This window comes from Chelonia mydas, chromosome 20 (assembly GCF_015237465.2).
Source record: "Chelonia mydas isolate rCheMyd1 chromosome 20, rCheMyd1.pri.v2, whole genome shotgun sequence".
Taxonomy (NCBI): domain Eukaryota; kingdom Metazoa; phylum Chordata; order Testudines; family Cheloniidae; genus Chelonia; species Chelonia mydas.
The window spans coordinates 2,764,738-2,792,490 of NC_051260.2; the positions used below are offsets into that span (position 1 = coordinate 2,764,738).

Below are 27,753 nucleotides of genomic sequence, written 5' to 3' on the forward strand. Positions count from 1 at the left end.
TTGCACCCCATGGAACCGTGCTCAGCCTGGAGGAGCGAAGAAAACGGGCCCCAGCCCGTTACACCAGGGCAAGGCCCAGCTGCAGTATGGTCCTTTGCCTGCTTCCTCGCGCGGCTAATGAAAGCCTGGGGATGAGATTTTCCAGCAGGGGCTGGCGAGGGAGGATATGGTACAGCCCGGAAGGGGCTCCTGGGGAATTTTTAAATGCCCTGTAATAAAATGAGGGAAGGGAGCTTCTACTCCGACCAAACTGGGGGGGGAAAAACCACAGGGAAAGAGGAATTTTTTTCCTACAGCTCACATCCCTTTGACTCCATGCTCCTAACTCTCTTAGGCACGGCTTCTGCCTAATCCCCGTTCCGCCTTCCCGACCCGAAGGCCAAACTTCGGCCCTGAAAAGCCAGCCGGGCTCTTGCCCCCACCCCCATCCGCCCGCCCCCACCAGAAACACCCCCGACGCCGCCGTCTCTATCAAACGTGGGTTTGTTTTTATTCTCGCAACTTGACAAGCACTCTCTACGGCTGCACTTGTGGGAACATCACATGGCAACAAACAGGAGTTAATCTAGAATATTTTTTTTTCCTTTAAACCTTATTAAAAATGAGATTGGTCCTAAAAATATAGAAAGAAAGAAATTTAAATTCACAAAACCTGTACATTATCAAAAAGCCACTGAACCACCACGCTGGGCTATATAAAAGAGAGCCAGTCCGGATCCTTTTACTGGGAACGTGAGAATATCTTTCTTTTAGGGCGGCTGGTTCTTCCTGTTTGATCAGACAGAGATGGGGTGGGAGGGGAGAGGGAGGGCCCGTTCTAGACTCCCCCCCCCTCAAAAAAATGTAATTTCCAAAGCCAACTCATTAAGGGTTAAAAAATAAAATATATTCCACATCTTACCCTTTCTCTTACTCAGTCCAGAACGGATTTCTACCCGCTGGTGCATCCCCTGTAAGGAAGCATGGGCTGGCGGGATTTCAGACACGTCTGGAGTAATTTGGGGGTGGGGGGGGGAGGGATGGCAGGGGCTAAGAGGGAGGGTGAGGGTTTAAAATTCAGGGCATCTTATCAGGGAAAAAAATTTTTTTTAAAAACCAACACCACCACACCCTTACAGAGACTCTAAAACTCGCCCATGACAAAAACCAAAACAAAGAAACCTGACAGCTCCCAAATAGTAAAAAAAAAAACAACAAACAACCCCCCCCCCCCCCCCAAAAAAAAACAAAAAAAAGTTTGTTACCGCGCCGTTATTTAGATAAAATATAAATATTTATGCATAATATAAAGTCAGTTCAAACAGACTTCAAATCCACCTCTTCTTTCAAAGCAAAAAAACAACATAAAAAGGGTCTGAGGTTATTTGATAAAAACAAGGCTACTTTTTAAAGACGAGGGGCCGGGGGGTGGGGGAATGCATGACAGAGGCTGCTTCCATCGCAGGGCTTCCCACCCCCCCAAGGTAGGTTGGTTGATTTCAGTGCTTGTGGTGAATGGACGACAGGCTGGGGGGCGGGGGGGGGGGGGGGGGGCGGTGCCCCAGATGTCCCACAGCCGGACTGGACTCTGAAGGGGGCTCCACTAGGGCCCGCCCGCCAGCCGCCCCAAAGCGAGTACCCGTAATATCGTGGTTTGAGGAGCTGGGGGGCAGCCAGGGGGTTGATTACCACACCATCACTCCAGCTCCGTGACTCTCCATCCCCGGACTGGGCTTAAGACTTGGGAAGGGCAAGGGACCCCCCCACCCCCACTTTCCAGAAAGGCCTGGGGGAGACCAGCAAGGGCCGCAGAGTGAATGAGCAAGGGGTTAACAGGGGGCCATCGGCGGGGGGAGTTACTTCCAAACAGAACAGGCCGGGGGGCTTAGACAGAACCCAGCTCAGCCTCCCCTGCCTAGATAAGGCCTGGCCAGCCCCTGCCCCCCCCCAGCATTCACCAGCAGACATTACCCTCAATACTGGGGAGGTGGGGGGCGCAGGCTGCAGCTAATCCATGCAGGGAGCCGAGTGCCCACCCCCCTTCATTTTAAGCTGGGTGCCTAGCCCCCCTAGGCAGCTGGGGAGGATTGGGGGTGCGTGGGGGGGGGGAAGAGAAGCAAGCCTTCACCTCCAGCTCTCCCGCACCCGAGCCAAGGACGGGGTCACGGGGCAGAGGGAGACTCTCCATTTGGACCAAGGGGCCTGGGCTCCCCGCAGTGTCGGGAGCCAGGGGCCTTTCCCCTGCCCTAGAGCAGGTTGCGAGGTTGGCCACCGGCCCTGGTGCACCTTCACCAAAGGGCCCCCCCCCGCCCAAGGTCCCCCAGGCCCAGAGAGCGGTGCTGGGGAGGGCGGGGGGGAAAATGTAGCCTTGAGTAGAGGCGGGGCCTCCCACGAGCTGGGGGTGGGGCTTGCACACTGGGCAGCGGAGTCCTTGGTGGCAGCTGAGCCATTCAGGGGCTTGGGCGGGGGGGGGGGGGGTGTGTGTGTGTGTGTGTGTGTGTGTGTGTGTGTGTGTGTGTGTGTGTGTGTGTGTGTCGACCACCCCTTTGGCCCCTGCATCCCGTTGTGGGGCAGCCGCCAGCCCGAAGGGAGGGGTCCTGCCCTGCTCCCCCTGCCGGTTCTTTGCTGCGGCAAGGTGGGATGGGTGCTGCCTGCGAAGAGCACGCAGGGGGGCTGGGCCCCCCCATGGAGTGCAAACCCACCAGCTTGGGGAGCGAGGGGGGCTGAAGGAAGAGGAAACACCACAAGCCCTACGCCCGGGGGAGGGGCACAAACAGTCAGGGTCCGAGGTAAGGCTGGGATCCCATGAACAAGCCCAGGGCACTGGGGCTAGGGGGTTTCTTGCTGAGGAGCAGAGGCAGGGAAGGAGCTACCCCCCCCCCGCAGAACCACCCCCAGCTCCAGGCCGTGCTCAGCCCAGCCCAGGTCCCTTGGGTGTGTCAGATACCGCCCCCCCCAGATACAGATAATAGGGGTGGGGGGAAGGGACAGTCCAACAGGAGAGAAGGTTCTGACCCAGAGGGGGGTGGGTGGGGGACACAGAGGGACACCCGCTGCTAAAGGGTCTGCCAGGGTAAGACCTGATGGGGGAGAGGGAGGGGCCTTTTGGGGGGGGTTGGAAGAGGGTTAGGGTTAGAGAAGGAGGTAGTATAAAGGTCCCGGAAGGTAGGCATGGGAAGGTCCCGGAAGGTAAAGGCAGAGGGGCAGGCATGGGAAGGTCCCGGAAGGTAAAGGCGGAGGGGCAGGCATGGGAAGGTCCCGGAAGGTAAAGGCAGGGGAAGGAAGGCATGGGAAGGTCCCGGAAGGGAAGCAGCGAGGCGGGGGGAGGGGTGTGTGGAAACAGCACGTCTCAGTGTCGTTGCGAGCGGGTCCGGGCGTGAAGCTCGACGCGAATCTCGAGGAGTTGAGTTCACTTTACTGGCCATTAATGCCTCAGGGACAGCGCACAGCGGTACTGTCCTCATACACGTTCACTACGAACTATTGCTATGTTAAATACTCCCAGCCAAGGGGGGGTCTTTCCTCGTTTGCCGGGTCAGGCGGTGGCGACGTAGAAAAGGAACCCGACGAGCGATCGCCCGGTTTCTTTCTTTTTTGGCTTACACAGTCCGTGAGTCCGGGTGGCTGGGGGGTGGGGTGGGGTGGGGGGGAAGGGAGCAGCTGGGCTGTGGAGACGCCCCGTTACCCCAAGCCCCCTGGTGGGGGTGGGGAGGGGAGCCTTTTCCACGCCACGTCGGGACCAGCCTCCGTCGGGAATTCAGCAGGCAGCAAGATCGGCTCCTGGGGAGTCAGTTCTTTTGCAGGGGGGATGGGGTGTCTCTCCTCTCCCCACCCCACCCCGCATGAGACAGGTCTCAGGTCAAGAGCGTGGAGGGAGGGGGGCTCCATCCCCACACAAGCCCCGGGCTCCCGCTTCACGGGTTAGGAGCGTGTTTTCCCTGATAAAATTCCTCCCACCGGCTCTCGAAGAAGCTCCGCATGGCGCGCCCGGCCTTGCCCACCTCCGAGTCGTCCTCGTTGAAGGTCTGGCAGTTGTCGAACACCCGCGTGGCGTCGGCAGCGAACTCCTCACAGCTCACGTATCTGGGGGGGGGGGGAATGGACTGAGTCACCCCCAAGTGCCCCCCTCCCGAATCACAGCAGCCTCCAAGAGCAGGGAACAGAGTCTCGGGGTTCCTGGTTCCCTGTGCTCCAGGATCAGTTCTCCTGCCCTCTGACCCCACAACCGCCATCCCCCCCATTGCCTGACCCCCACTCCCATCCCATCCCCCATCTTGGCTCTTTCCCTCTATCCTCCCCCCCCACAGCAGTTGCCCCTCTGGCCCAGTGACACCTGGGCAGTGACCTGCCAGCCCCTGGGAAGGAGGAGGAGGAGAGGCCCCCACGCCAGCCCCACACAGCCAGATGGGTGCAGGTAGGTTCTTAGTCCTTGGGGCCAGGCAGCCCAGGGAAGGTCGCGCGGCACCAGCCCGCAAGCTCCATGCCTCCCTTTGGATCCTTGCAGAGAGCCCCCCGCTCCCCAGGAGGAGAGCAGAGCCCCCCGCCCCGGCACTCACTCGCCCCGCAGCAGCCGCGTCCGCATGGTGGCGAAGTCCATGGGGTTCTTGATGATTTTCCTGTAGCCGGGCACCAGCCGGGGGTTGACGGGCTCCAGGAAGGGCCAGGCGTCCTCCTGAGACTCCATCTCCATCAGGATGATCCTGCAGAAGGGGAGGGACATATATCAAACTGGAGTGTACAGTGCCACACACCCCCCACCCCCCGCCGGGACATGCACATGACCCCCCTGATCAGGCCCCGCCCCAGCTGGGGGGCACACCCCAGGGTACGTACTCGCAGAAGGTCAGGTCGCTGCTCTGGCCCCGTGGGGACAGTCTCCTCCGCTTGGAGGGGGACAGGCCCTCCCCTGAGTAGCGGGGCACCGACAGGGTGTCACGCCTCCGCGGCAGGACCCGGCGTCCGGGGCTCTCCTCCTCCTCCGGGAAGCCCCCCCCGAAAAGACGCCCGCCTTTCCGCTTCTTGCCCCGCCTGGGCGAACTGGGGTCGTCGTAATACTCGCCTCCTGCCTGCAAAGAAAGAGAGACTGGGGGAGTCACCCGCTGGGACCGGTCGCTCCCTCCCACAACCTGCACACTGGGGAAACTGAGGCACAAGGGGAGACGCTCCTCCGAGATCACACAGCCACCCCACAGCAGTCCTGGCTCCCAGCAGGGGACCGTGCTGAGAATGGGGTGGGGGAGAGGGGGCGTTATCTGGCCTCAGAAAGAACTCGGTGAGGGGGGCAGCCAGGCTCAGCCCATGCACAGGTCGAAGGCCAGCTGGGCTCCCACGGGAGCGTACCTGGGAGACGCAGACGGAGCAGAACCAGTCCCCATCCGGCACCTCCGTCATCCTGGGCCGGTGGCAGTAGAGGTGGCAGCCGCGGTCGCAGCCATCACACAGCAGCAGGTGTTCGTCGTCGTCCCCCTTTCGGCACACCAGGCACGTCTGGGGGGAGAGGGGAATGCGAGGTGGGCGGGCTGAGAGAAGCCTCCAGCCCCCGACAAGAGCCCAGCCCAGCCGGGCATTTATGTCTCACCCTACTAGGTCCATCCAGTCCTGACCCCCTCCCTGCCCCTACACTGGGAGCATGGCTCCCCCAACAGAGTTCCAGCCCCGACTCTCCCTCCTGCAGCAGGGAGCTCCACCTCTTCCCTGCACGACCCCACCCCAACCCCTTACCACTTTGTTGACCGACTTCTCCCAGGCGATGGATTTCTCCAGCTGGTAGATGCACAGGGAGACCTGGGCCGCGCTCCGGCACCGCTCCAGGGTCTGGCGCCACGTCCGCATCCGGGGAGTGATCTCGTAGGCGCTGGGGGGGACGGACACGGACAGACACTCAGTCTGGCACATGGAGGATGCCCTGACGGGGAGCTGGTCACATGCTAAGTAACCCTCACTGCCACCCCCCACCCAGCCCTGGGGAGGGAGCTACTGACTAGGTTGTCCAGAGAGGGAAACTTAGGCATGGAAAGACAGGGATTTGCCCAAACCACATAGCAAGGCAATGGAAGAAGGAAGAAAACCCAGGAGTCCTGGCACCCAGCAACTCCCTGTGTTAACCCACTAGACCCCACCCCCATCCCAGAGCCAGGAGAAGAATGCAGGAGCCCAGGCTCCCAGCCTGTGCTCTGGAGTCCGGTCCCAGAGGCCCCCGTTGCCCCCTCACGGGCCAGGCACTTACATCTCCGTGCTGCCCAGGTCCAGCGCCTCGGGGCTGCTCAGCACGGCCTTCTCCACCACCACCTCATGCGGGGGCCACAGCGGCTCCTTCAGGTACCGGCGCTCCATGTTCTGCTCCAGCGCCGCCAGCCGCAGGACGGCCAGGTCCAGGGGGTTGGTGGCCTCCCGGCGCGGGGGCAACCCCTCCCGCCGATTCTTGAGGGTGATGTCCTCCAGGGCCCCCACCTTGTGCTCGCAGTACTGCAGGTCGTCCCGGGCCGAGTCGGGGCTCGGACACGTCCAGCCCTGGGGGGAGGGAGAGCCTTAGAGGGGGGCCGGGATCCCGAGGGGGTGCGGTTCAGCCTGCACGGATGCCGGCCGGCTTTACCAGCTACCCAGCAGCACCTGGGGCTGCCTTGGGGTCACTCATCCAGGTGCCAACCTCTTGAGCTCACAGCCCCGGGGGGGACCCTGGAGTCTGGGCAAGGCAGCCGGACCCGGGGAAGGAGTTCGCTGGAATGACCGGGCAGCCGCCTGGGCCAGGGCCCCATCCCCTGCGCCAGGTGCACCCTGCAGCACCCAGGAGGTGTGCAAACCACAGCACCCTCTAGCTCTCCCAAGCTAGAGCGGGGGCCAGGCTCCTCACCCGGATCTGCAGATCCGCCATCAGGACCCGCTGCTCCAGCTCTTCCACCCACTGCAGGAGGGCGAGGTCCATCTCGTAGGCCCGCTCCGTCACGGACCACCGGGCCAAGGCTTCCTGAGACACGGGGGGGGCCGGCGGCCTGGGGCTGGAAGATGGGATCTGAGCAGGAGAAAGGCAGGGTTACAGCCTGGCATCCTCCCCCCTCACCCCACCTCTCCCCGCCCGCCGGCGCGTCCTCACCAGCAGTGGTGCGGGTGCAGACCTCCCGCAGATACTCCTTGTGCTTGGTGAGGTGCTTGTGCAGGGCCTTCTCGCGGATCCCCCGCGGGTGCAGCGCTCGGGCCATGGCCTCCAGCTCCTCCGGGTCCTTGAGCCACCACCAGCCGCTCTGCATCTCTGCAAGGCAGCGAGGGAGCCGGCTGAGCCGGGGGAGGGGGGACCCAGGGGAAGGGGACCCCAGCAAGGAACGGGAGACAATCCGACAATCCCCACCACCGCGCAGCACGGCAGGGAACAGGACCCAGGAGTCCTGACTGGCACTGAAACCCAGCTCCCTGCCTTCAATGAAGACGTGGGCGAACGTGGTCTCCCGCCACCCTGTGCTTCACCCGAGGCTGGGTGCCCCCAGTGAATGGCAGGGCGGGGGTACGACACAAGGGGGAGACCCACCCACCCCCAGGCGAGGAAGGAAAGTCTGGATGGGCAGAGAGGGTGGCACTGGGGGAAAAAGCCATGCTGGAAGTGGCAGGTGGGGAACTGGGCTGCCCCGGGGGAGAAGAGAAGAGCAGGGCTGGGGGCATTGCTCAGCTGCGGGGGGATCCTCACCTGGGGGCACGGGCTGTGCCATCAGCTGGGTGAGATACTTCTGCTCAATCTGCTTGAAGAACTTGGTTGGGGGCCGGCCCCGGCGCTTGGGCTGCCCTGGCGGCTCCTGGGCATTCTCAGGTCCGCCCCGGCCCCTCGGGCACGTGCTGGGCACCCTGGGGCTGGCGTGGACGGGCGTGGAAGCGAGGGGGGGAGAGGCGGGGCCATTTGGCTGGGAGGAGAGAGACAGCGCAGGTGAGAGGTGCCAGGTGCACAGCCCTTGCCCCAGCCCTGCCGCCCCCCCCGGGAGCCAGTCCCTCCAGCCCCGCAGGGGCTCGGAATCGAGGGGAGCCCTGTGACATGGCTCACTTAATTTCCCATGGGCCTCGTCTGTGCTCCTGCCCACCCTTCCTCCCCTCACAGCCACCACCCCACTCCTCCCTGGACTCAGCCCCACACCCTCAGCCCAGGCACCCCGCGGATCCGCCAGGCTCCAGCCAGTTCCCCTGACCCCTCCCTGGGGCCCAGATCCTGCCGCAGGGGCTAAGGGAAGAGGATGGGGCAGCTTTCCAGCCCTGCTTAGAGCGACACCTACAGGGGCCAGAGGGGAGGGTCCCTTTGGCCGTGCCAGCTGTGACCACAGGGTCAGCGAGTCAGGCGCCTGCCAACGGCGAATTGCTAGGCCCCCCCACCCGTGTCCCATTCCACAAACTCTTTTCGCGCCCACTCCAGCAGCGGCCCCAGGCACCCTGGCAGCTCTCACCTGCCTGCCCATGGCCTTGGGCTGGTCCCCGGGGTGAAGGCTGTGAGGCTGGGGGGCTGCTCGTGAGGGGGGCTCCTCCTCCGAGGTAGCGAGGGGGGCAGCGGCATGGCAGGGAGTCCTGGGCAGCAGGTTGAACCAGGGCCCCCGTTTCTCCGCTGTCTCTGGGAAGCTCTCCTCCAGGGCGGGCACCTCGGGGGCAGGGGGGCTGGGGTCCCCCTTCCCGGGGCTGCTGTCCGGGGTGAGCACTGAGCCGTTGAGCAGGGACGACTGCGTCTGGCTCAGCCAGGACAGGAAGGCCGACTGGCTCAGGTCGTGCTGGCTCTGGCAGGGGGGCATTGAGTCCTCCAGGAGCCCGTTGAGGGGCGGGGGCTTGGGCCCGCCCGGCCGGGCCGGCTCCTCTTTGCTTTTCCGCGGCCGGCCCCGCGCCCGGGAGGCCGGGCAGTTTGGCCGGGCAGGGATGGGCACCGTGACCGGTTCCTTCTTCACTGGGGAGATCTCCGGGGCCGCCTCTTTCTCCTCCTCCTGCTCCGTGTCCTTGGGCCCCTCCTCCGTAGCTGCAGGTGGGGGTGTGGGAAGAGATCAGAGCCGTGCAAGCCCCTCCGCTCCAACAGCCCCCCCTCCCCACGAGGCCCCCGACTCAGCTCACCTGCCTCGGAGCCCTCCACGAAGATCCCGCCCAGGTGGGGCAGGACCCAGTACCGCCTGCGGTAGCGGTCCTGGCCCAGTGCCGCGGCCCGCAGGGTCTGCGAAGCGTGAAGCAGCTTCTTCCGAAAAAACATCTGCCTCTGTGCGGGGGAAGAGGGCAGAGAGGGTGAACCGGGGGGAGGTATCGTCTGCTGGGGGCTGTCCCGGGGGCTGTCCCGGGGGATCCAGAGCCCGGAAGCTTCCCACCCCAACATGGGCCAGCCTTACCTTGGCTAGCTTCTCAATCTGTCTCTCCAGCTCGGGGACGCTGGCTGCAGGAATGTTGGCCTGAGCGGGAAAAGACAGGACAGTCAGGAGGAGTGAATCCCCACCCCCTTGCCCACCATGTTCCCCTGGCTCTGCATACGGGACCCCTATGCGGATGGGGGGGGGGGGGGAGGGGGGAAGAGGATAGTCCCTCCTTTAACCCCTTCAACATCAGCAGCTCTGGTTCACCCTCGTGCTGTCACCCCTATGGCGCCGCTGGGGAAACTGAGGCACCACGGAACGAGACTTGCACGGGTCAGTGGTAGAGCTGGGACAAGAACCCAGCAGTCCTGTCTCCCCCATTGCCTCTGCTCGAACCCTTAAAAACGACACTGCCTCCGAAAGCCAGAGGCGAACGTCCCCACTCCCCTTGCCTGGGGCCTGGCCCTGACACACAGCTACCTCCTCATCCTTGCGGGATTTCCGGCCCCGGCTCTCTTCCTCCTCTGCCTCCAGGCCCCTGGTCTCCTCCGGGAGCCGGGAGCTGCGCCGCCTAGGCCCCTCGTCCAGGCCCGTGATCTCGGGCTCCGGGCGGCCCGTCTTCTTGGCCAGAGCGATTTTCAACCTGCCGAGCCACACAGGGAGTGTCCTGAGCGCCAGCCGGGGACACCGACTCCCTTCCGCCCCTCGGGTACCCACGTGGGCGGGGGGCAGGCGCACAGTTTGGATCCAACAGGCCGGGAGCTCAGTTGTTGCCCTGGCAGAGCGGATCCAGCAACGTACAGCCTCCTTCCAGTTCACCAAGACACCTGGAGCCCCTCTGTCCCCACCCCATAAATCTCTCTGCCAGAAGTAGGGCTGGTCATTTAACTGATCGTAAAATAGGCGGTCAGTTCATCAATCAAAAATGGCCCAATATTTTAAAGCACTGACTTATTCCAACTATAAACCACAGCACCAAAAACAAGCCAGAGGCGTTCACGGCCTCCCGCAGGCTGCGCCCGAGATCAGCGATCCCCAGACAGACTCGCGAGCCGCAAGTGGCTCTTCCGTGTCTCCCCCGCGTCTCTCTGCGGCACACGACATTAAAACACCGTGTGACTTAATTATTGACCCGTCTAAAGTATCAGCCCGTCAGGATGCTTTTGCTATGTTCTTAACCGACTGCAGCTGATGAAGGAATAATACAGCAGAATGACGGACCGGGTGAGAATCATATATAAATAAGAACTAGATACTCTTTAAATAGGAGTCCCTAGCGCTCCAGTCCACGGACCAATGAATTCACACGGCGGTGGCGCTGCTGGGCAATGCGGAGCGCTAATTTGGCTCCTGAACCCCTGAGGTCTGAGCATCCCGGCTTAGACATTGGTGCTTCATTCCAAACGATGAGCTACTCCAGCTCAGAACGGAAACCGTGTTGAAATGAAGTTCCAACTGATGAAAGATGCGATCGCAAGGGTAGGTCAGCGCCTACTTCAGGGCATCTCGCTGGAATATTTAACTCTGGTCGAATCATAGGCAGTCAGTTGACATTATCTGGCTAATCAATTGCCCGGAAACTCCGCCCCCCAGCCAGCTCCCAGCCTCCTCCCCGACCCAGCCGGCCGCCCGAAGCCCTCAGGAGCACCCACCTGCGCAGCTTGCCCTCGATGATCCATTTGTTCCTCCTGTAGTTGGACATGTTCTCCAGAGTCTTGTCGATTTCACTGCAAGGACAGCCCAGAGTTGAGTTAGGGGGAGACCCGCAGAGCGGTCCCGTCCGGACCTCTCCCCGCCCCGCGCCCCCTGGGGAAGGCAAAGGAGCAACACCCTCCAGGGTGCCAGGGCCGGATCTCGCCTCCAGGCCCAGCCCGTCGGGTCCCTGCCCATCACGTGCTCGGGAACGGTTCAGAGCGTGTACGGCTGGGGCGGGCAGGACACAGCCCGTAGACTACGAGTCCCAGCATGCAACACTCCCACCTGGACTGGAGCAAAGCTTCCCACTCAGAGCCAGATGGCAGCACTGCATTCTGGGACTTCTTGTCTACGAGCCCGCTGAGCGCTTAGCCCAAAGCATGATAGGATATCTAGTTTCCCTGACCGGCACCGTTCCTAGGGTCAAGGCAACCTAATGCACGCTGGGATATGTAGTCTCCCTATCCTGCACCATTCCCCAGGCTCAATGCAGCCCAGTGCATGCTTGGATATGTATCAGAGTAGCAACCGTGTTAGTCTGTGTCCGCAAAAAAGTGTGTTAGTCTCCAAGGTGCCACAAGTACTCCTTTTCTTTTTGCTGGGATATGTGGTCTCCCTGGGCTACACCATTCCCTAGGCTCAAGGCGGCGCAATGCACGCTGGGATATGTGGTCTCCCTGGTCTGCACCATTCCCTAGGCTCAAGGCGGCGCAATGCACGCTGGGATATGTGGTCTCCCTGGTCTGCACCATTCCCTAGGCTCAAGGCGGCGCAATGCATGCTGGGATATGTAGTCTCCCTAGGCTCAAGGCGGCGCAATGCACGCTGGGATATGTAGTCTCCCTGGCCTGTATCACCCTGTGAGAGGCAACAGCTGGGTTTTGCTCCCCGTTCTCGCCCCCCCCCCCCCCGCCAAGGCTGCAGGGCATAAGCGGCCCCGCCCAGCCCCCGCTCCTCACTTGATGATGAGGGCACTGCCATTGAGCTCGTTGACCAGGAAGGCCAGGATGGCTGCCTTGCGGTCCGGGGGCAGCGCCTGGAAGGGCTTGGTCCGCAGGCCGTGGCATAGGTCGGCGTCGGCCCCGTAGGCCATGAGGAAGCAGCGCAGGATCTCGGAGACGGTGTCCCGGTTCAGGCTGATCTCGGACACCTTCTCCCCGAGGATCTTCAGGGACTGGGGGGGAGGAGGAGGAAGAGGAGGAGGAGAGGAGTTAAAGCAGCGGAGGAGGGGTCAGGGGAGGGTCTTTGCTGGGATACGGGGGAGGCGGGATCCTGGCTGCACAATGCCCCAGGTCATGCAGGAAGTGTGGGGCAGGGCAAGAAACGGAACCTGGGTTTCCCCGGCCCCACGCCCGCCTCGTTCAGACTGAGTCCAGGGGGCTCGGCCACGTACCTGGCAGTAGGAAGGGAGGCCGGGGTCGTAGAGCGCGGCCTGGAGCAGCCGCACCAGCAGATCCTGCACCTCGCCCAGGCTGTCGTCCACGCCGAAGAGCCCCTCCTGCAGGGTGCAGAGGCTGGGGACGTCCCGGGGCACCTCGAAGCCCAGCACCCGGCCGTAGCAGTGCAGGAACTCCACGATGGTGAGGCAGTCAGAGAAGGCCCCGCTGGGCAGGACCAGGCCGGGGATGCGGGAGAAGGCTGGCAAGGGCTGCGGGGGGGTGGAAAAGAGACGAGCGGCTGGTCAGCGGGGCCGAGTGGCTGGAGCAAGGACCCTGCCAGCATGGATTCTCTTCCTCCCCCCGACCCCCAACGCACAAGCGTGTGATACTGGCCTCCCCACCCCCAAAGGGCCAGCGCAAGACGCACGAGGCCCCGTGCCCCACGTGGCGAGGGCCTCGCTCAGCCCTTGCCCTGCGGGGAGCCCACACCTGACCCACTCGTAGGAGCCCAGGGCAGCTGGGGGACGCTCCCCACAAAGCTGCAGAGCCAGACGGGCGCTAGCCTCGGGGTGGGGGGCCCTGACCTCCCCCCTCCCGCCAGGGGGTTCACCCCACCTGATGGTCGCCCAGACACATGTCCTCCGTGGGCTTCTTCATCTCCTCTAGGATCATCTGCTGCCGGCGCCGCTCCTCCAGCCGCCGCTGGGCCAGCAGGTTCTTGTCCACCTTCCGCACAGCCTTGGCCTTCTCCTTGGGCCGCCCCTTCTCCTTGGGCCGCGCCTTCTCCTTGGGCTTCTCCGGCCGCGCCTTCTCCTTCTTCGCCTGGGGGACAGACAGAGCGACCGGCACGGGGGCGAGTCAGGGATGCAGCCTCCCCCCCGCTTTGTGTCTCCCCCCCGCCCCCCCAAACAGGGCCCTCCACACCCACCTTGGCTTTCTTCTTGGCCTCCTTGGGCTTGGGCACTTTGGCCTCCTGCTTCTGTTTGTTCCTTGCCTAGAAGGGATGAAATCCAGCTCAGGTGGGAGGGGAGTCCCAGACTGGGGGTGGGGTGGGGGGAAAGAGACACCCTCCCAGCTCCGGCTGGGTGCCCCAGATGGAGGGGAAACGGACCAGGGAGCCCTCCCCAGCGCCGCTCGTACCTTTCGCCTCATCTTCTTCTTGATCTTGCTCATCTTCAGCTTCTCTTCGTCGCTGAGCACCTCTGCAAATCCGAGGGGGGGGGGGGGGGGGGGGGGGGGAGTCAAGGGTGGAGTCTGGCACAGCCGGGGGGGAACGTGCACCCCTAACCCCACTCCCAGGCTGGGCACAGCTCCCTGGCCCTGGGTTCCCGTGCCCCAGCAGCCACACAGGCCTCTCTAGGCCCTCGCCCCGCTGGAGGGGGCAGGTCCGAGCTGTGGGTGTCACCTGGCGGAGAATTCGTGTCTCCTGGTGGCCAGGAACGCGGCCCTGGGACTGCACGCTGTCTGGAAGCTGCCATTCGACTCGGTAGCGTGCGCCGAGATGGGGGGACGGGAGAGACGGGCCAGGGGTTGCACTGAATGGAGCGGATTGGGCAGAACTAGCGAGGCTGCAGTTTTAGGCCCAGCCTGCCTGAGCAGGCCCAAGCTCACGCCCTCCAGCTGGCAGCGTCTAAGCCGGACTCCTCCCTGGACGGTGCCTTTGCAGCTGGGGCATGGAGCGGGTTGAGGGTGGGGCCGGATCCAGAGCGATGCTGAGCAGCCCCGTCCCTGCTCTGAAATCAATGGGAATGGGCCGGCGCATCGGGGCCAGCAGATGAGCTCCCTTAGGGCACAGGGGCCGCATGGCACACGGGGCAGGGTACCTTGGGCTTCCAGTTTCTTCAGGAGCCGGGCATCGGTCTTGCTCAGCAAGTCGGCCATCTTGGCCTTGGGGGGCCGGCCCCGGCCGCGCTTCACCTTGGGCGCTTCCTTGGCCTTGGCCTTCTCCTTCTCTGCGTTGCGGGGGCGCCCACGCTTGCCCGTGATGGCCTGGATGCGTGAGGGGATTTCCTCCTGGGTCAGCTTCACCCACTGCAAGCCCTGCACGGGAGAGGGGGGAGCTGGAAATCACCGCTGGGTCTCTGCACCAAGCCCTGACCTGACCCCCCAATGCCCGCTTGCCTGGGCCCCTGGGGAAGTCTCCTTTTACGCCCGTGGCGAGGGCACCAGCCGGGCAGGGAGGCTCCAGGGAGCACGGGAGGGACTCCGACCTGCCAGCTGGCAAAGCCATGGGGCCCCGGGCCCTGCAAACCCTGCGCCTCGGGCGCATCCCCAATAAACGGGTGCTCGCCTCCGCCCCACCCACCCCGCTCCCAAGAGACGAGCAGGCCCCGTGGCCGGGCAGAGCTGGCTGCAGCCTGCGCCCCGGGGAAGGTGCCCACCTCGGGCGTGTCCCGCTCCTCGTAGAAGTCGCCAACCGGCATGCGGGGGCTGAAGCTGAAGTGTTCGCGCCGGACGTCCTGCACCACATTCCGGCTCAGGTACTGGGGGAGAGACAAGGCAAATGGGGCTGATCAGGCACCGGGACACCCCCCTCTGCAGCACAACGGGCAACCCCCCCCCCCAGGCTGACACTGGGCATCGTCACGGGGGCACCCAGCAGCAGGGATCTGCCCGCTCCAACCCGCCACGCCAGCCTCCCGAGGGCCACGGGCGAGGGATTCCGCCCTGGTCCTTGACGGGGAGAGGTTTACCTTGATCACCTCCGGGAACTGCTTCATCCTTTTGCCGCAGGGCCCGTAGTACCAGGTCTCCCCCTGCCAGCGGTGGCTGCCCTTCTTGATCCGCACTTCCCTCCTCCACCTGCGCGGGAAAGGCCCGTCAGTGGCCGGCACCCACCTGGGCAGAGCGCTGGCCGTCCCGTCGTCCCCCCCCCCCCCCCCCGGCATTGCTCCAGGACCAGCCCCCGGGCGCAGGGCGCCACCTACCCGTGCTGCAGGGGGAAGCGAACCTCCTCCACCGTGGCAATCCGTCTGCGGGGGACTTCGCCTGCCAAGACAGGGGGCCAGTCACTCACTGCACGCCAGCTGCTCGCTGACAGGCCAGGGTGGGGGCAGGGGAAGGGGCTGGAACAGCCGGGGGTAAACAGCTTCTCACCTACCCCTTGCTGACGCACTGAGCGGGGCGGCTGGAGCCTCCAGGCAGCTGTCCTCAGCCACTTCTTCCTCTTCCTCCTCCTCTTGCTCCAGACAGGCGGCTGGGGACTCTGGCTCCAGCGGGGGGCTGCGCTCCAGAGACTCCGAATCCTCCTCCCCTGGGTCGCCCCCGTCCTGCAGGTCTAAGCTGCTGTCTGCAACACCAGGGAGGGACAGAGACTCGTGGGGCAGGACCCAGCTGGGGTGAAGTGGGGGATACGCTGTCTGCTGGGGTTATTTGCCAGGCTGCCACCCCATGCTGTGTCCCCCCACTCGAGGCAATCCCAGTGATTCGTCTCTGCCCCCCCAACCCATAGGGCAGGCACTGGCACTCCCCTTTCGGGCGGAGGGGCGGGGGGTGCGACAGGATGAAACAAACCCTGTCAAGTCATGCGGCGAGTCTGCAGCCGAGCCGGGACGGCAGCCCCGGTGCCGCATCACCTCTGCTGTAACCGCTGAGCCATGCTCCCAGCAGAGGCTGGCTGCAGGACTGGGGCTCCCAATACGCCCCCTGCTAAAATCCTGCTGTGGGGGACCCACCCCTTCGGCTAGACCCCGAGCCTTGCTGCTTTTCATGGTTCCTCTGGGATTTTTCTCCCCTGGCTGGAGCCCTTAGAACCAACCTCCCCACTCAATACCCCCCGGCTTTCCACAGGCCCACCTCCCTGGGGGTACGCCGGCCATCTGTATCCACCTCTTAGCCGGAGCTTGGAAGCTCTGTGGGGCAGGGATTGTCTTTTTTCGGGTACGTACAGCGCCCAGCACCATGGGGCCCCGGTCTCGGACTCCCAGGCGTTGCCGTAACACACAACACTAGGCAGGATTCCCCCCACGCCGTGCGCCCACCTCCCCGGAAGAAAGTTTGAGCCGCTGGGCTGGAGATAACGCAGCGTCTGCTGGGACACGTAGTCCCCACCAGCTGTGCGCTTTGCAAAGCAGCCCGGGCTGGCCCCACAGCCACTCGTAAGCCGGTTCCGCACCAGAGACGCCCCCTACCTTGCAAGACGGCCTCCCCCAGGACAGGCGGCGAGACGGGGCTGACGAAGAGCGACGAGGGGGCCTGGCTGTCGTCCGGCAGCAGGCTGAAGGAGCTGGAGTTGTTCAGGGAGGGGCTCTCGGAGCAGTCGAGGGTCGAGATGTCCGGAGCAGCCTCCAGAGAAGACTTGTCGTTCACCAGCTGGGAGTTGTCCATCTCGTAGAGATCTCCGGTCCCTGGGTCTGCGGGGTGGGGAAATCGGAGCAAGATGCCTTAGGCGCGTCCTACCAGGGGGCGAGTGTTCACCCCATTGTGGTTACGGTCATGCCTGGGGAGCAGCTGGGGTGGGGTGGGTGTCTGCTTGGGAAGTTAAACCCACACTGAGCGCACTTCCCGTGATTCCAGCGCACCAGGGGTTAACGGATTTCGCTGGCTCCGGCACACCAGGGGTTAATGGATTTCGCTGGCTCTAGCCACGCCCCCGGCTCCTTTGGGAACCGAAACCCAAGATGGCTGTGTAATAACCATCCCGGAAGCGAGTTGGGCTGGGTGACTGTGTATAAGGAAGCCTGGCCCTTTAAACAAGGAAGCCAGGCCCGGTAACCCCACCCCTATTGGGAGAGATTTCATGGCTCCGCCTACGAGTGGGCGGGATTCCACAGCCAGAGGGGTATAAGAGGCAATGCGTGTCCCCACTGCTGCCCCCAGTGCTGATCTGACAGGGTTAGGGGAGGAAGTTTGCACTTAGAGACCACGTGAACCCCGAGCGCTGCCCCTGGGGGTCTCAGCCCCACAGCTGACACCGTTGCTGGGGCCGAGTGGCTCGGGCCAAAGGGAGGTGGGAAGAGTTTGCCAGCACCAGAAAGGGACATTTTTCAAGGACCGGGACGCGGCCCAGCAAATAGTCAGCGGCTTCGGCGCCAGACTTCCCAGCGGCCTGACCCCCCAGACCCGCAACGCCAGCGGGGCAAAGGGCGCAGGCCGACAGAGCCTTTGATTGGTCGAGATCCAGCCCGTTTCACGAACCTGCCCCCTTACTTCCTCCTCCCCTCACCCCAGATCGAAGAGGCTCTCTGAATACCTCACGCCCCCCGAGCGAGCGGCGCGCTCTGGTCCCGCAGCCGGCCGGCCTGGGAGCTTCCCCACGGACGGGGCACGGCACGCCAGTGGGCCCAGCGTTGAGAAAAAGGCAGCTCACGTTACCGGCAAACTCGCCCACCCGCGATGCCCACCCCGCCCTCTCCAAATCACCGCCCCCGCCCGCCCTCTGCCGATTTCATGCCCCAAGCCAACCTCCCGGGGAAGGGGGTCCACCCTCTCGGGCCGGCCACCAGCCTCCCTACCTCTAGCCAGCGACTCGAAGGGCTCCAGGGGGTCTTCGCTCAGGAGAGGAGGGTCTGCCAGGGGACCGGCGATGACAGAGGTGTCACCCAGGCAGCTCCCAGCGGTGCCCGGGGACAAGACGGAAGCTTCCTGGCTGAGCGGTTCCACACCTGTCCCGGACCTGTTGTAGCTGCATATTTGCAGGTCTAGACATGACCGGACCCCCCCCCCCGACCCCAAAGAGAACACGTTAACACAACCCTTCCGTGCCCCTCCCCACACAGGTGTCGGCACCCCCCCCCACAGTCCCAGCACCCCAGGAGGGACCCCGCTTCAGAAGCGGAGCGCCGGACGGCCCCGGTGCCGGCACAGGGCTGCCGTCAGCAGCCCCGAGTCCCGGGCAGCCAAGCCAGGCAGACGCTGCCTGGGCAGCTCCTGGACTGGGGCAGGATGTCGGTTATGGGCAGCTCAGCAGGGCTCATGCCGCGGCCTCCCCCATGGCACAATTGCTGGTCCCCACCCCCCCAGACTGTGCTTTCCACAGCCCTGTTCGCAACACATCAAGTTTGCCAACTCATCTCCTCCCTCCTTTGGGAGGGGGAGCCGCCCACCCGGCGCACCCCTCCTTACCCTCTCCCAGGTCATGGGCTTGATCCCCAACCCCTGCCCTTGGGGAATTCCCTGGGCATGTGGGGGCGGGGGGTGTCTGCAAGTGCAGAACGTGGGTAGGGAGCCAGGCAGCGCTGCTGGGCTCCCTCCACCACTGCTGAAAAAGCCCTTGGCACCCAGTGCAGGGGGCCCAATTCGGAGCAGTCTCAGGGCAGCTCTACACCACAGCAGGGATCTGCGGGGGAGGAAGGGGGGTTGATTTAACCATGACCCTCTCCTGCCCCCCACTCACCCGGCTGCGTCTCCTCCAGTTCCTTGCTGCCCATGAGCGCGGCGCCGGTCTCCTCGCCGGCGGGCGGCATCTCCTTTGCCGCCAAGGACCCCTCCGGGCCGGTGCCCAGCATGGGGGAGGGCTGGGAGGCCGCGTAGAAACCACTGGCGCCGTTTGGCACAAGCTCGAAGCTGTGATCCTGGAAGGAGTCGTACAGCTCCTGCGAATCGAAGCTCAGCCCCATGGAGCCAGAGGTGCCGTTGGCCCAAAACTCCTGGCCCCCCCGGGGGTTAGTGTTGTGCCCCGGGGACGACGGCCGGGCGCCCCCAAGGATGCCGTTGAGCGGGTACTGTCCGAGGCCGGAGAACTGGGAGACGCCGGGGGTCTCCTTGAGGCCGCCGGGCTGGTACGGCGGGTAGTTCCAGAGATAGTCGTATGGGTGGGGCAGGGCGGAGGCGTCGAGGGAGTGCCCGGCAGAAGCGAAGGTCCCTGAAGTACTAGTGTGAGATACAGTAGATAAGCCATTCCCGTTCATGTCGCCATTCAGGCCTGCCGAGGGAAAGGCAGAGCCGTTGGTTAATTGGCTGTGCCGGGGACACAGATTGGGGGGAGATCCCGGCCTTCCTCTCTGCGGGGAAGAGCCTAGGCGAGGGCGGGAAGCCAGCAGGCGTGCAGCACGGGTGAAGGATTTTCCCAGAGAGAGCTTAAAGCGTGTGGGGCACAGACACCCCCCCCGGAAACTCTAGGCCTGGGACAGCAACTGGGAACAGGAAGCCACAGAAGGGCTGTCCACGGGGAACGCCTCGCCCAACCCAGACGAGGTCCTGCCGTCCGGTTCCCCAGCCCCCTAGAGATCACGGTATGGAGAGGGCCGAGGAAGCCAGCTGCAGACTGACCCCCCAGCCCCATGCAAGCAAGTCACCCAGCCCAAAGCGGGGCCTTGGGGAGGTAGGAGGGTTTGTCTGATTTCTCCCCAGCTGCCCAGGTGTCTCCCCCAGACCCCCCCATGGGCTGCGGCAGGGTACTATGCCCCGTATGTTGGGACCCTCTCTGTCCCAGGAGCAGCAGACCTCGGAGACCCGCCGTAGACGGGAACCACGCGGCCAGCCGCCCGTTGGCATCCGAGCCACCCAGAGCCATGGACGCGGGAAGTTTGGCAGCTCTGGCTCCAAACGCAGGGGGCTGCGAGCCGGGGTGGGGCGGGGGGGGGTCTTGGCCCGGCAAATGTCCCCAGGAGAGGGAGAATGCGCAGGTCGGGGTGAAACCTGCCGAGTGGCCCCGGTGTCCGAGCCAGCTCTGGAGTCCCGCGGGGATTAGCTGGCCCTCGGCTGGGCTGCTGGCGAGATCAGCTGACCAGCCAAATCCATGCAAAGACCCGTTCTGGCAAGTTGTTTCTTTTCTAGGATGAAGCAATCCCAAACAGAGCCCCATCCCCCCCGCTAATCCACTCCAACCCAGCCAGAATCCCACCCCCCCCACACCGCCCGGGTTCCTCTCCTGCACCCAGCCCAGTGTCTGCCCCGTGGCCCAGCTGCCTTCAAACCGGGATAACTGGTCCTCTCCAGTGGCTGCCTCCTTGGGAGGAGGATCCCCTGGCCCAGGGCAGCCCGGGCGACCGGCCCCCTCCAAGCCCCACCTTCCTGCTCTCAGCTCCTGGGTCTCCTGAACCAGACGGTCCAGTCCTGCTCCTGCTGGAGCGAACCCAACGCCAACCCCCACGTTGGCTGGCCACGGACTGGGGACAGGAGTCTAGACACGGCTTCCTTCTTTCTGCTGCACGGGGGCTCCGTCCACTCCAGCAGGGGGTGCCCTCAGCGCCTCCCCCTCCCCCCCAACTCCTTGGGACCCCCCTGCTCTCTCACAGGAAGCACCACCACCCAGAGGATGGCCTGGCCGGATCGGGTCCTGCCCTAGCCTGTGCACCCCCTCCTCCCTGGGGACTGGCTCAGCCCCCGCGTCCAGGATCCCAGCCCCCAGCGAACCCGCTGACCACATGCTGCTAGGACGCTAGGCGCCAGTCAAAATGATGCAGGGTTTGCGCGGGAAGTGGGATCTAGTGGGCGAGAGCAGCAGGCCTGAAACCCAGGACTCCTGGGTTCTTTTCCCCCAATCAGACACTGACTCACTGTGCAGACAATGGAGATCCCCGGCTTGGCAGGAGCGGGGGGGTGGTCACTGCGGTTTGTTAAGCACCCCAGGGTGCTAGAGACCAGCAGAGGGTTATTTCTGAAGGGTGGACAGGCCGAAGGGTCCAAGCCCACTCAAGAGGCCAGCCCCCCTCCGTGCACTCACCTTTTCCTTGCGGGGGGAAGTTGATAGGAGACCCGTTAGTGTAGGGGCTGTCCCCTGAGGAAGGTGCGGGCTTCAGTCCTGAGGCAGTGGGGACAGAGGGGAGGCCAGGGAAGTTAAAATGGTTGTTCGTTTCCATTTCTGAGGAGAGACGAGACGAGACACCAAAGGGTTAAAAGTGCCCCGACCTGGAACCGCTGCCCGGGGGGGACAGGATCTTCCCCCCCCTCCCCCCCCCCGCCTACTGGGTATAATGCACCCAGACACCAGGCAGGGATCAAGGCCAGGTGGGGGATATTGTACCCAAGCTCCTTGACTGGGGGGTGGGGGGGTGGTGGTGAGGGAGGGTTGGATGGAAAACAAGCTGAGCCGGAGAGCGGCGCATGAAGAGCCCCCCCCCCCATCCCCCAGAAGGGGGCAGAACGGGTACGAAAGCAACCGAATCTCAAATCGGCGGAAGGAAAGTGGACGCGGAAACCACGGTGCAAATTCCCGGCCTGCGTGACGCTGACAGATGAAGGCTCTGAGAAAAGGGGCCATGTCCCCACTTCCCATCACCGGGAACATTCAGGGCTAGAAAACTCCCTACAGCAGCCCCAAGCAGCCAGCAGCCCTCCGGTAAACAAACCGACGTCGGCGTAAGACGGCGTTTCACTGCTGTGTTGGGAGCTTCGCCGAGGGAAGGGGGCTACCGAGAGATCTCACATGCTCCCGGCCCCGGATTCATTTTTGCATTAAACTCAGCCGCTCCACTTCTGCTCCCAGGGCTCAGGGTCCGGCAGAGGGCTGCAGAGAGTTTTCGGCTGTAGCCGGAGCAATCCCACGGGGCTGCTTCTAGCATCTTCCCACCAGCAGGCCGGCACGTTTCGGTTACAGATCCTCGCCCCCCTCCCAGGCCGGGAGCTGTTTGCCCATTTCACAGGGCTCACGCGCCCCACTGGGAAAGAACAGCATTTCCTGTTGCCGAGATCCACGCGAAAGAGACCATCCGGACGAAATAAGCCAGGGAACGTCATCCCAGGGCATAGAGCCCAGCTAGCTCGGCACTCGTCTTTCTGACGGGTCACTCCTGCCTGAGTGGCGCCTCCCAGACACACCCACCCACCACGCCAGCTGCATGTGGGTCGTATCTTTCGGTCGCTGTGTCGTGGACACAAAGGGCCAGTGCTAACCACACGTCTGGACGGCTGCCCCAGCGCCTCCCCGTATAAAGGAACGGGGACAAGGAGTAAATGCATCACTCTGCCCACCCCCGGCCTGCCAGAGGGAGGGCAGCCCCACCCCGCGCCCCCAAGTCTGGGGCAGAGTAATAAAACTTGCTTTCTATTAGCCTTTTATTGACTTCTCTCCAAGTGGGTGGATTAGCCCCATTTCACAGACAGGGCAGAGAGAGATGGACGTGCTTCCCCAAGGCCACACAGCAAGCCAGAGTCAAGAAGAGAACCCAGAAGTCCTAGTCCCCTGCCCATCTCTAATCACTGGCCTCCCATCATCTCCAACTCCCCATGGGCTGTCTCCAGGGGATTCGTACACCCGACAGCCCGCGGTGCAAACAAAAGCCAGGGGGAAAAAAAACCTGAAATTCAGCCCGACCGATTCCTCCGGCACTGCTGCTCGTTTCCTCTTCGATGGCTTTTGGAACAAGCCTTCCAGGGTATCTGCCGCTCGGCTCTGATCTCTGCCTCCTCCCAACTCCAGAAGAAAACCCTCCTGACCCAGGCACCAGCCTTAGCCACCAAGGAAAGCAAACGCCAACCCCCTCCCGGACGTCGGTAGCTTTCTAGCATGTGAATGACGGTATCCCCAAGAGACCCCAACTATCGATGGGGCGTGTGCCTAGGATTTGGCTGGTGACCCTTCAGGGCTCAGGGAAAGGAGACGCAGAGAGGGGAAGTGACTTGTCTGAGGTCATCCTGCAGCAGAGACTGTTGAGAACCCACGTCTCCCACTTCAGTTCCCCACGCAGGCCATGGTGGATTCCTCTCCGCCTCACTGAGTTACAAGGCGAGGGTTTAACACAGCAGGGCCGAGGGACGGCGTGAGCCCAGCAGCAGCCGTTCTCGAAGGGCCGCACCGAGGCCACGGCCTTGCAAGCAGCAGCAGGCCAGGCGCGGAGTGTCGAAACAGAGACCGGCGATTTCGTCACTCTCTGCGGCATTCGCTGCAATGCTCCCAGGCCGGAGGAGCCCGATGGGCTGCTCCCCGTCAGCGCAGGATAACGACAGCGTCTGATTCACCAACTCGGGAAATTTCAGCGGCAGGCAACTCATCTCGCAGGCGGGGGACCCCCCTCGCTATTGCTTCGTGACGCCCCGTCCGTGCTGCTCACTGGGGCACAGGTCACATTCACTAGCGATCAGCCGAGAAAGTGACCTTCCCTCCCACCCCGCTTCAGAGGCACGTCTCCCTTTCACAGCCACACCAAGAGTCCCCCACCGCACAGAGCATCACCGCCTGGCTCTGATTGCTCCTACAAGCCATGACAAGAACAGGGCTCCAGCCCGTGCCTGCGCTGGGAAAGCCGGGCCAGACACAGTGGTGTAGTTATTAAAAAACAAACAAAAAAAAAACACAACACACCACACACACCCACCCCTTTCCGGCAGCAGTTTTTTAGCTGGCAAACCTGTTTCTGGCCCTTTAAGGGCCAGAGGAGGAGCCGAGAAGCCGGAACCAGACAGGTGACTGCTGCAGGGTCAGCTCTGAGAGCATGGGGACAAGCCAGGCTGGTGCCAAGGTGAAGGGAGGTGCTGGGGACGGGAGGGCGAGGTAGCTAACCGCAGGGCGGAGGAACCCTGGCCTTAGGAAAGCAGCCAGGAGGAGGAGGAGGGTGAGTGCGGCCTGGCTGAGAGGGAACCAAATAAAAGCAGGGAAGATGGGGAATTAATTACAGCGAGGGAGGAGGGAGATGAATAGGATGGGAGCGGTTCGACTAATAGGGTCAGGGTTTGAAAGCAGGAGCCGCGGCTGCGAGAGAACATTGGCTGTAGCCGTGAGCTGTCTGCTTCATTAGCTCCTCCCCAGATGAGCAGCACTGGAGGCGAGCGGGCGTCATTCTCCCGATGGGGTATTGATCGCGGGCCAGTACCGGCACCGGCAGCTTCCAGACGCCTCTCCCTGACCTCCCCCGTCGGTAACGGATTGTCTGTGCGGGGGCTGAGCAGACACATCTCCTTGGGCCTAGCCCGGCCAACAGCCCAGCACGGACAGGACTGGGCAGCATCGGATTCCTTTGAAACAAACAGTACCTTCCCCACCACACCCCAAGACACCCGCAAATCCCATCCCAACAACCCCCGGCCTCGGCTCCCGCCCGGAAACGAGCCACTCACCCCAACCGGCCAGCAACCCTCCCCACACCTGGGCAGGAGACAGAATTAGGCCACGGCTTGTCATTGCAGCCGACCATTTCACAGGAGAGGTGGCGACAAGAACAAGGAGGATTCTGGACCCAGCCGGAGATCCTGAGCAAATGAGAAACATCACAGGCAGGAATGGGCGTGGGGGGTACTTAGGAGGCAGTTGTGATCAATTCAGTGGGCAGGGAACCGGGATGCTTAGAAACCCACGGAGCAGCTCACAGAACCTCGGAACCAGCCAGAAGCTTTCAAGAGACGGCAGCCGAGAGTTTAGGCCCTGTATTATTCTAGGCAGCACCGGTTTGCTAAACCCAACGCCGATTGAAATGCAGGTGGGTGGTCTGTTGCGTTGCTTTCGTTTCGATTAAAAACAGGGGGGTTCTTTGCTTTCGATTTCAGCCTCTCCAACACAGGGGTTTAGCCAAGCCAACATGGCAACAGACTATTGAGACATTTGCAGCAGCGCCAACCACCTGCTTTGTGTTTCCCCAACCACTTCAGACCCATCTAGCCACAAAGGGTTAACCGAAGGTGTGATTTTAAACCAGTTTCTTTAAACCAGTTTCATTAAACCAGCGTAACCTGCGCACACCTCCTTATATTGGTTCCCATCCGTTTATAACTCACATCGGTAACCGGAGGGGCGCAAATGAACCAACGTAACCAGTTTGAAACCGATATATTACCCGCGTCCACACACAGGAGCTAAACCAGTTTACACAGATTTAAATTAAACTGGGACAACTTGTGTCTAGACAAGCCTGTAAAACTGGTCCCTGCTCAGGAACAATAGATGGCTTTAGGCCCAGCCAACCCAGGGCTTTTGTCCTGGTACAACCATGTCCGGTCAGGGGTGCATGATTTGTAGGGGGACTATTCAGCTACCCCAGGACGAGCCTTGGTATGAACCCTGTTACCCCAGCATAGTCCACCCCCCTTCCTGTCCGTTTACATGGGATAACCGCATTGACGCTAGGGGAACTGTACGTTTCTCCTGGTCTAGTTAAAGCGGTACGTCTTGTGTGTTCAGACAAGGCCTTCTACCCGTCAGCAAGGTCCGCCAGAGGTGGATTCAGTGCAGACAGGGTCTGGGCCTCCCTCACCAACAAGGGAACCTAACGAAAGAGGGAAACCGACTATAAAACAAGCGTGAGAAAGGCCTAGTCAGGGGAACCAAGAGCGACGAATACACACGCCCAGCGTCAGCAGCCCCTGAGTTTGGTTTTAAGGTCCTCCCCCCTGTTTTGGCTTGTCCCCAAGGGCTTTTAACTCACTCGGGGAAGGGAGAGCTCTGAAATAGGGTTTTTACATTGCCTTGGACCCTGGAAGGTAATTTTTAACAGGCAGAGATGGACCCGGGCCGGCCAGAAAGGGGCTGCTGTGGCCCAGGTTCCCAAGCTCCGGGAAGTCCAGAAACTGAAACCAAATGGGGTTGGGGAAAAAAAAAAAAAAAAGGACATTTCAAAAACAACAAGAGACGCAACAAACCCGGCTGCCATTTCCCGGCCACTTCCTGCAGGGGGGAGAGGAAAAGGGCTGCTGGCACCAGGGCTCCGTGTGTATGTGTGACACAGCCCTGGACCCCACAGGGGATTCCCCCCCAGCCCCTCCCCCCCAAAATGCTGGGGGATCCCCCCCAGCCACACAGCGGGGGATCCCCTGGCTATCCTGTGATCTCAGCCACAGAACTCTCCCACCCCAACAGACATACCCAAGGATTCCCCCCTCCCCAACCACACACAGGAGACCCCCCCCAGCTATCCATTCCCTGCCCCCCCCCAGCCACACCAGGAGGGGATCCCGCAACAGCCACATCCCAAGCCGCACAGGGGGCTGCACCCCTCCCTACGCAGGGGGATCCCTACCTGGGAGCCAGGGCTCCTGGGCTCTACCCCGCACCCCAAAACCCACCTCGCACAGGGAATCCCCCCCCTCCAAAGAGGTAATCCCCCACAGCCTTGCCCCCTCCCTCCAGCCAAGCGACAGGGGGGGATCCCCCATAATCCTGCCCCCCCAACCCAGCCAGAGGGTGATCCCCATAACCCTGCCCCCCCAAACCAGCCACCGGGGGGATCCCCCATAACCCTGCCCCCCCCAAACCAGCCACCGGGGGGATCCCCTCCCCAGGCTGCGGGGGGGGCTCTCCCACTCCCCCCCCCGCCCTGCCCCCCCCGGACCTGGAGCGACGGGCGGTGCCGGGCCCGGCTCGGCGCCCCGGCGGCGGGTCCCGCTCACATGGCCCGGGCCGGGCTGCGGGCTCGGGGCCGACTCAGCGTGGCCGGGTCCGGGGAGCCGCGCTGGGCAGGAAGCGGGGCCGGGCGGGCAGCCGGGTCCTAGCGCCGCCCTGTTCCCCCCCACCCCCGGGGACGGGCGGGGGGCCGGGTCCTAGCGCCGCCCTGTTCCCCCCCCACACCCCCCCCGGGGACTGGCGGGGGGCCGGGTCCTAGCGCCGCCCTGTTCCCCCCACCCCCCCCCCCGGGGACTGGCGGGGGGCCGGCTCCTAGCGCCGCCCTGTTCCCCCCACACACACCCCCCCCGGGGATTGGCGGGGGGCCGGCTCCTAGCGCCGCCCTGTCCCCCCCCACGCCCCCCCGGGGATTGGCGGGGGGCCGGGTCCTAGCGCCGCCCTGTCCCCCCCCCCCACGCCCCCCCGGGGATTGGCGGGGGGCCGGGTCCTAGCGCCGCCCTGTCCCCCCCCCCACGCCCCCCCGGGGATTGGCGGGGGGCCGGGTCCTAGCGCCGCCCTCTTCCCCGCCCCCCCAATTGGGGGGCCAGGCTGGGTCCTACCACTGCCTTCCCCTCTCCCCAGGGATTGGGGGGCAGTAGCTGCCCCCCTCAAGCTCAGTACAAGAGAATGGGGGTGTCCCCAAGGATATGGTGAGGGGGTGCCAGGGAGGACACTAGGGACACAGAGGGGGAGCGGATAGCGAGGTGGGAGAGGTCCTGATGAGGAGAAGGGCAGAGGGCACTGAGGACACAGGGAGAAGGGGGTTGGGGGGCACCATGGTAGGACTCCCCAGTGTGATGCCAGCCTGGGAGACTTTGGGGCAGCCCCCTCCCCCCCAGGTTGCTGGGGTGTTATCTCCCCTTCCTTAGCTAAAGCTCTAGTCCCCACCCACCCTCAGGTAGGGGCATCTCCTTAGCTTCAGCTCCCTCCTCTATTCAGACACACCCCCACTCAGCTCCAACTCACAGCTTCCCTCCTGCCCCCCAAGGGACCCCCTGCCCCCCTCCATAAAGCTCATGGCGCTTTACAGTGGGTCAGGGCCAGCATGCCCCACCTTGCAGAGGGGAGACCGAGGCACCCAAGGGAGTCACAGCAGGGAACAGAACCCAGGAGTCCTGGATCACAACCCCCCACCTTTGCTCTAATCACTAGGCCCCGCTCTCTGCCCAGAGCTGGGAGCGGAACCCAGGAATCCTGGCTCCCTATATTCTGCTCTGAACAT

At 63.3% G+C, this 27,753-nt stretch overlaps 1 protein-coding gene across 1 annotated transcript; it reads right to left on the reverse strand.

Annotated features, from left to right (window-relative positions):
• Positions 1-465: 465 nt before the first annotated feature.
• BAZ2A (bromodomain adjacent to zinc finger domain 2A) lies at positions 466-26,596 on the reverse strand. Its single transcript, XM_043532608.1, is given in 31 exon segments — positions 466-4,062; positions 4,536-4,679; positions 4,813-5,045; positions 5,320-5,466; positions 5,701-5,833; positions 6,206-6,489; positions 6,830-6,955; positions 6,957-6,988; positions 7,070-7,225; positions 7,655-7,865; positions 8,397-8,950; positions 9,043-9,181; positions 9,309-9,368; positions 9,750-9,912; positions 10,922-10,996; positions 11,924-12,138; positions 12,358-12,612; positions 12,959-13,165; positions 13,272-13,337; positions 13,484-13,545; positions 14,167-14,383; positions 14,725-14,826; positions 15,037-15,145; positions 15,271-15,331; positions 15,444-15,632; positions 16,474-16,695; positions 17,797-17,982; positions 18,678-19,205; positions 20,949-21,086; positions 24,278-24,409; positions 26,482-26,596. Coding segments are annotated over 30 exon segments (5,247 nt in total). The 5' UTR covers positions 24,342-24,409; positions 26,482-26,596; the 3' UTR covers positions 466-3,893.
• Between the last annotated feature and the right edge of the window lie 1,157 nt (positions 26,597-27,753).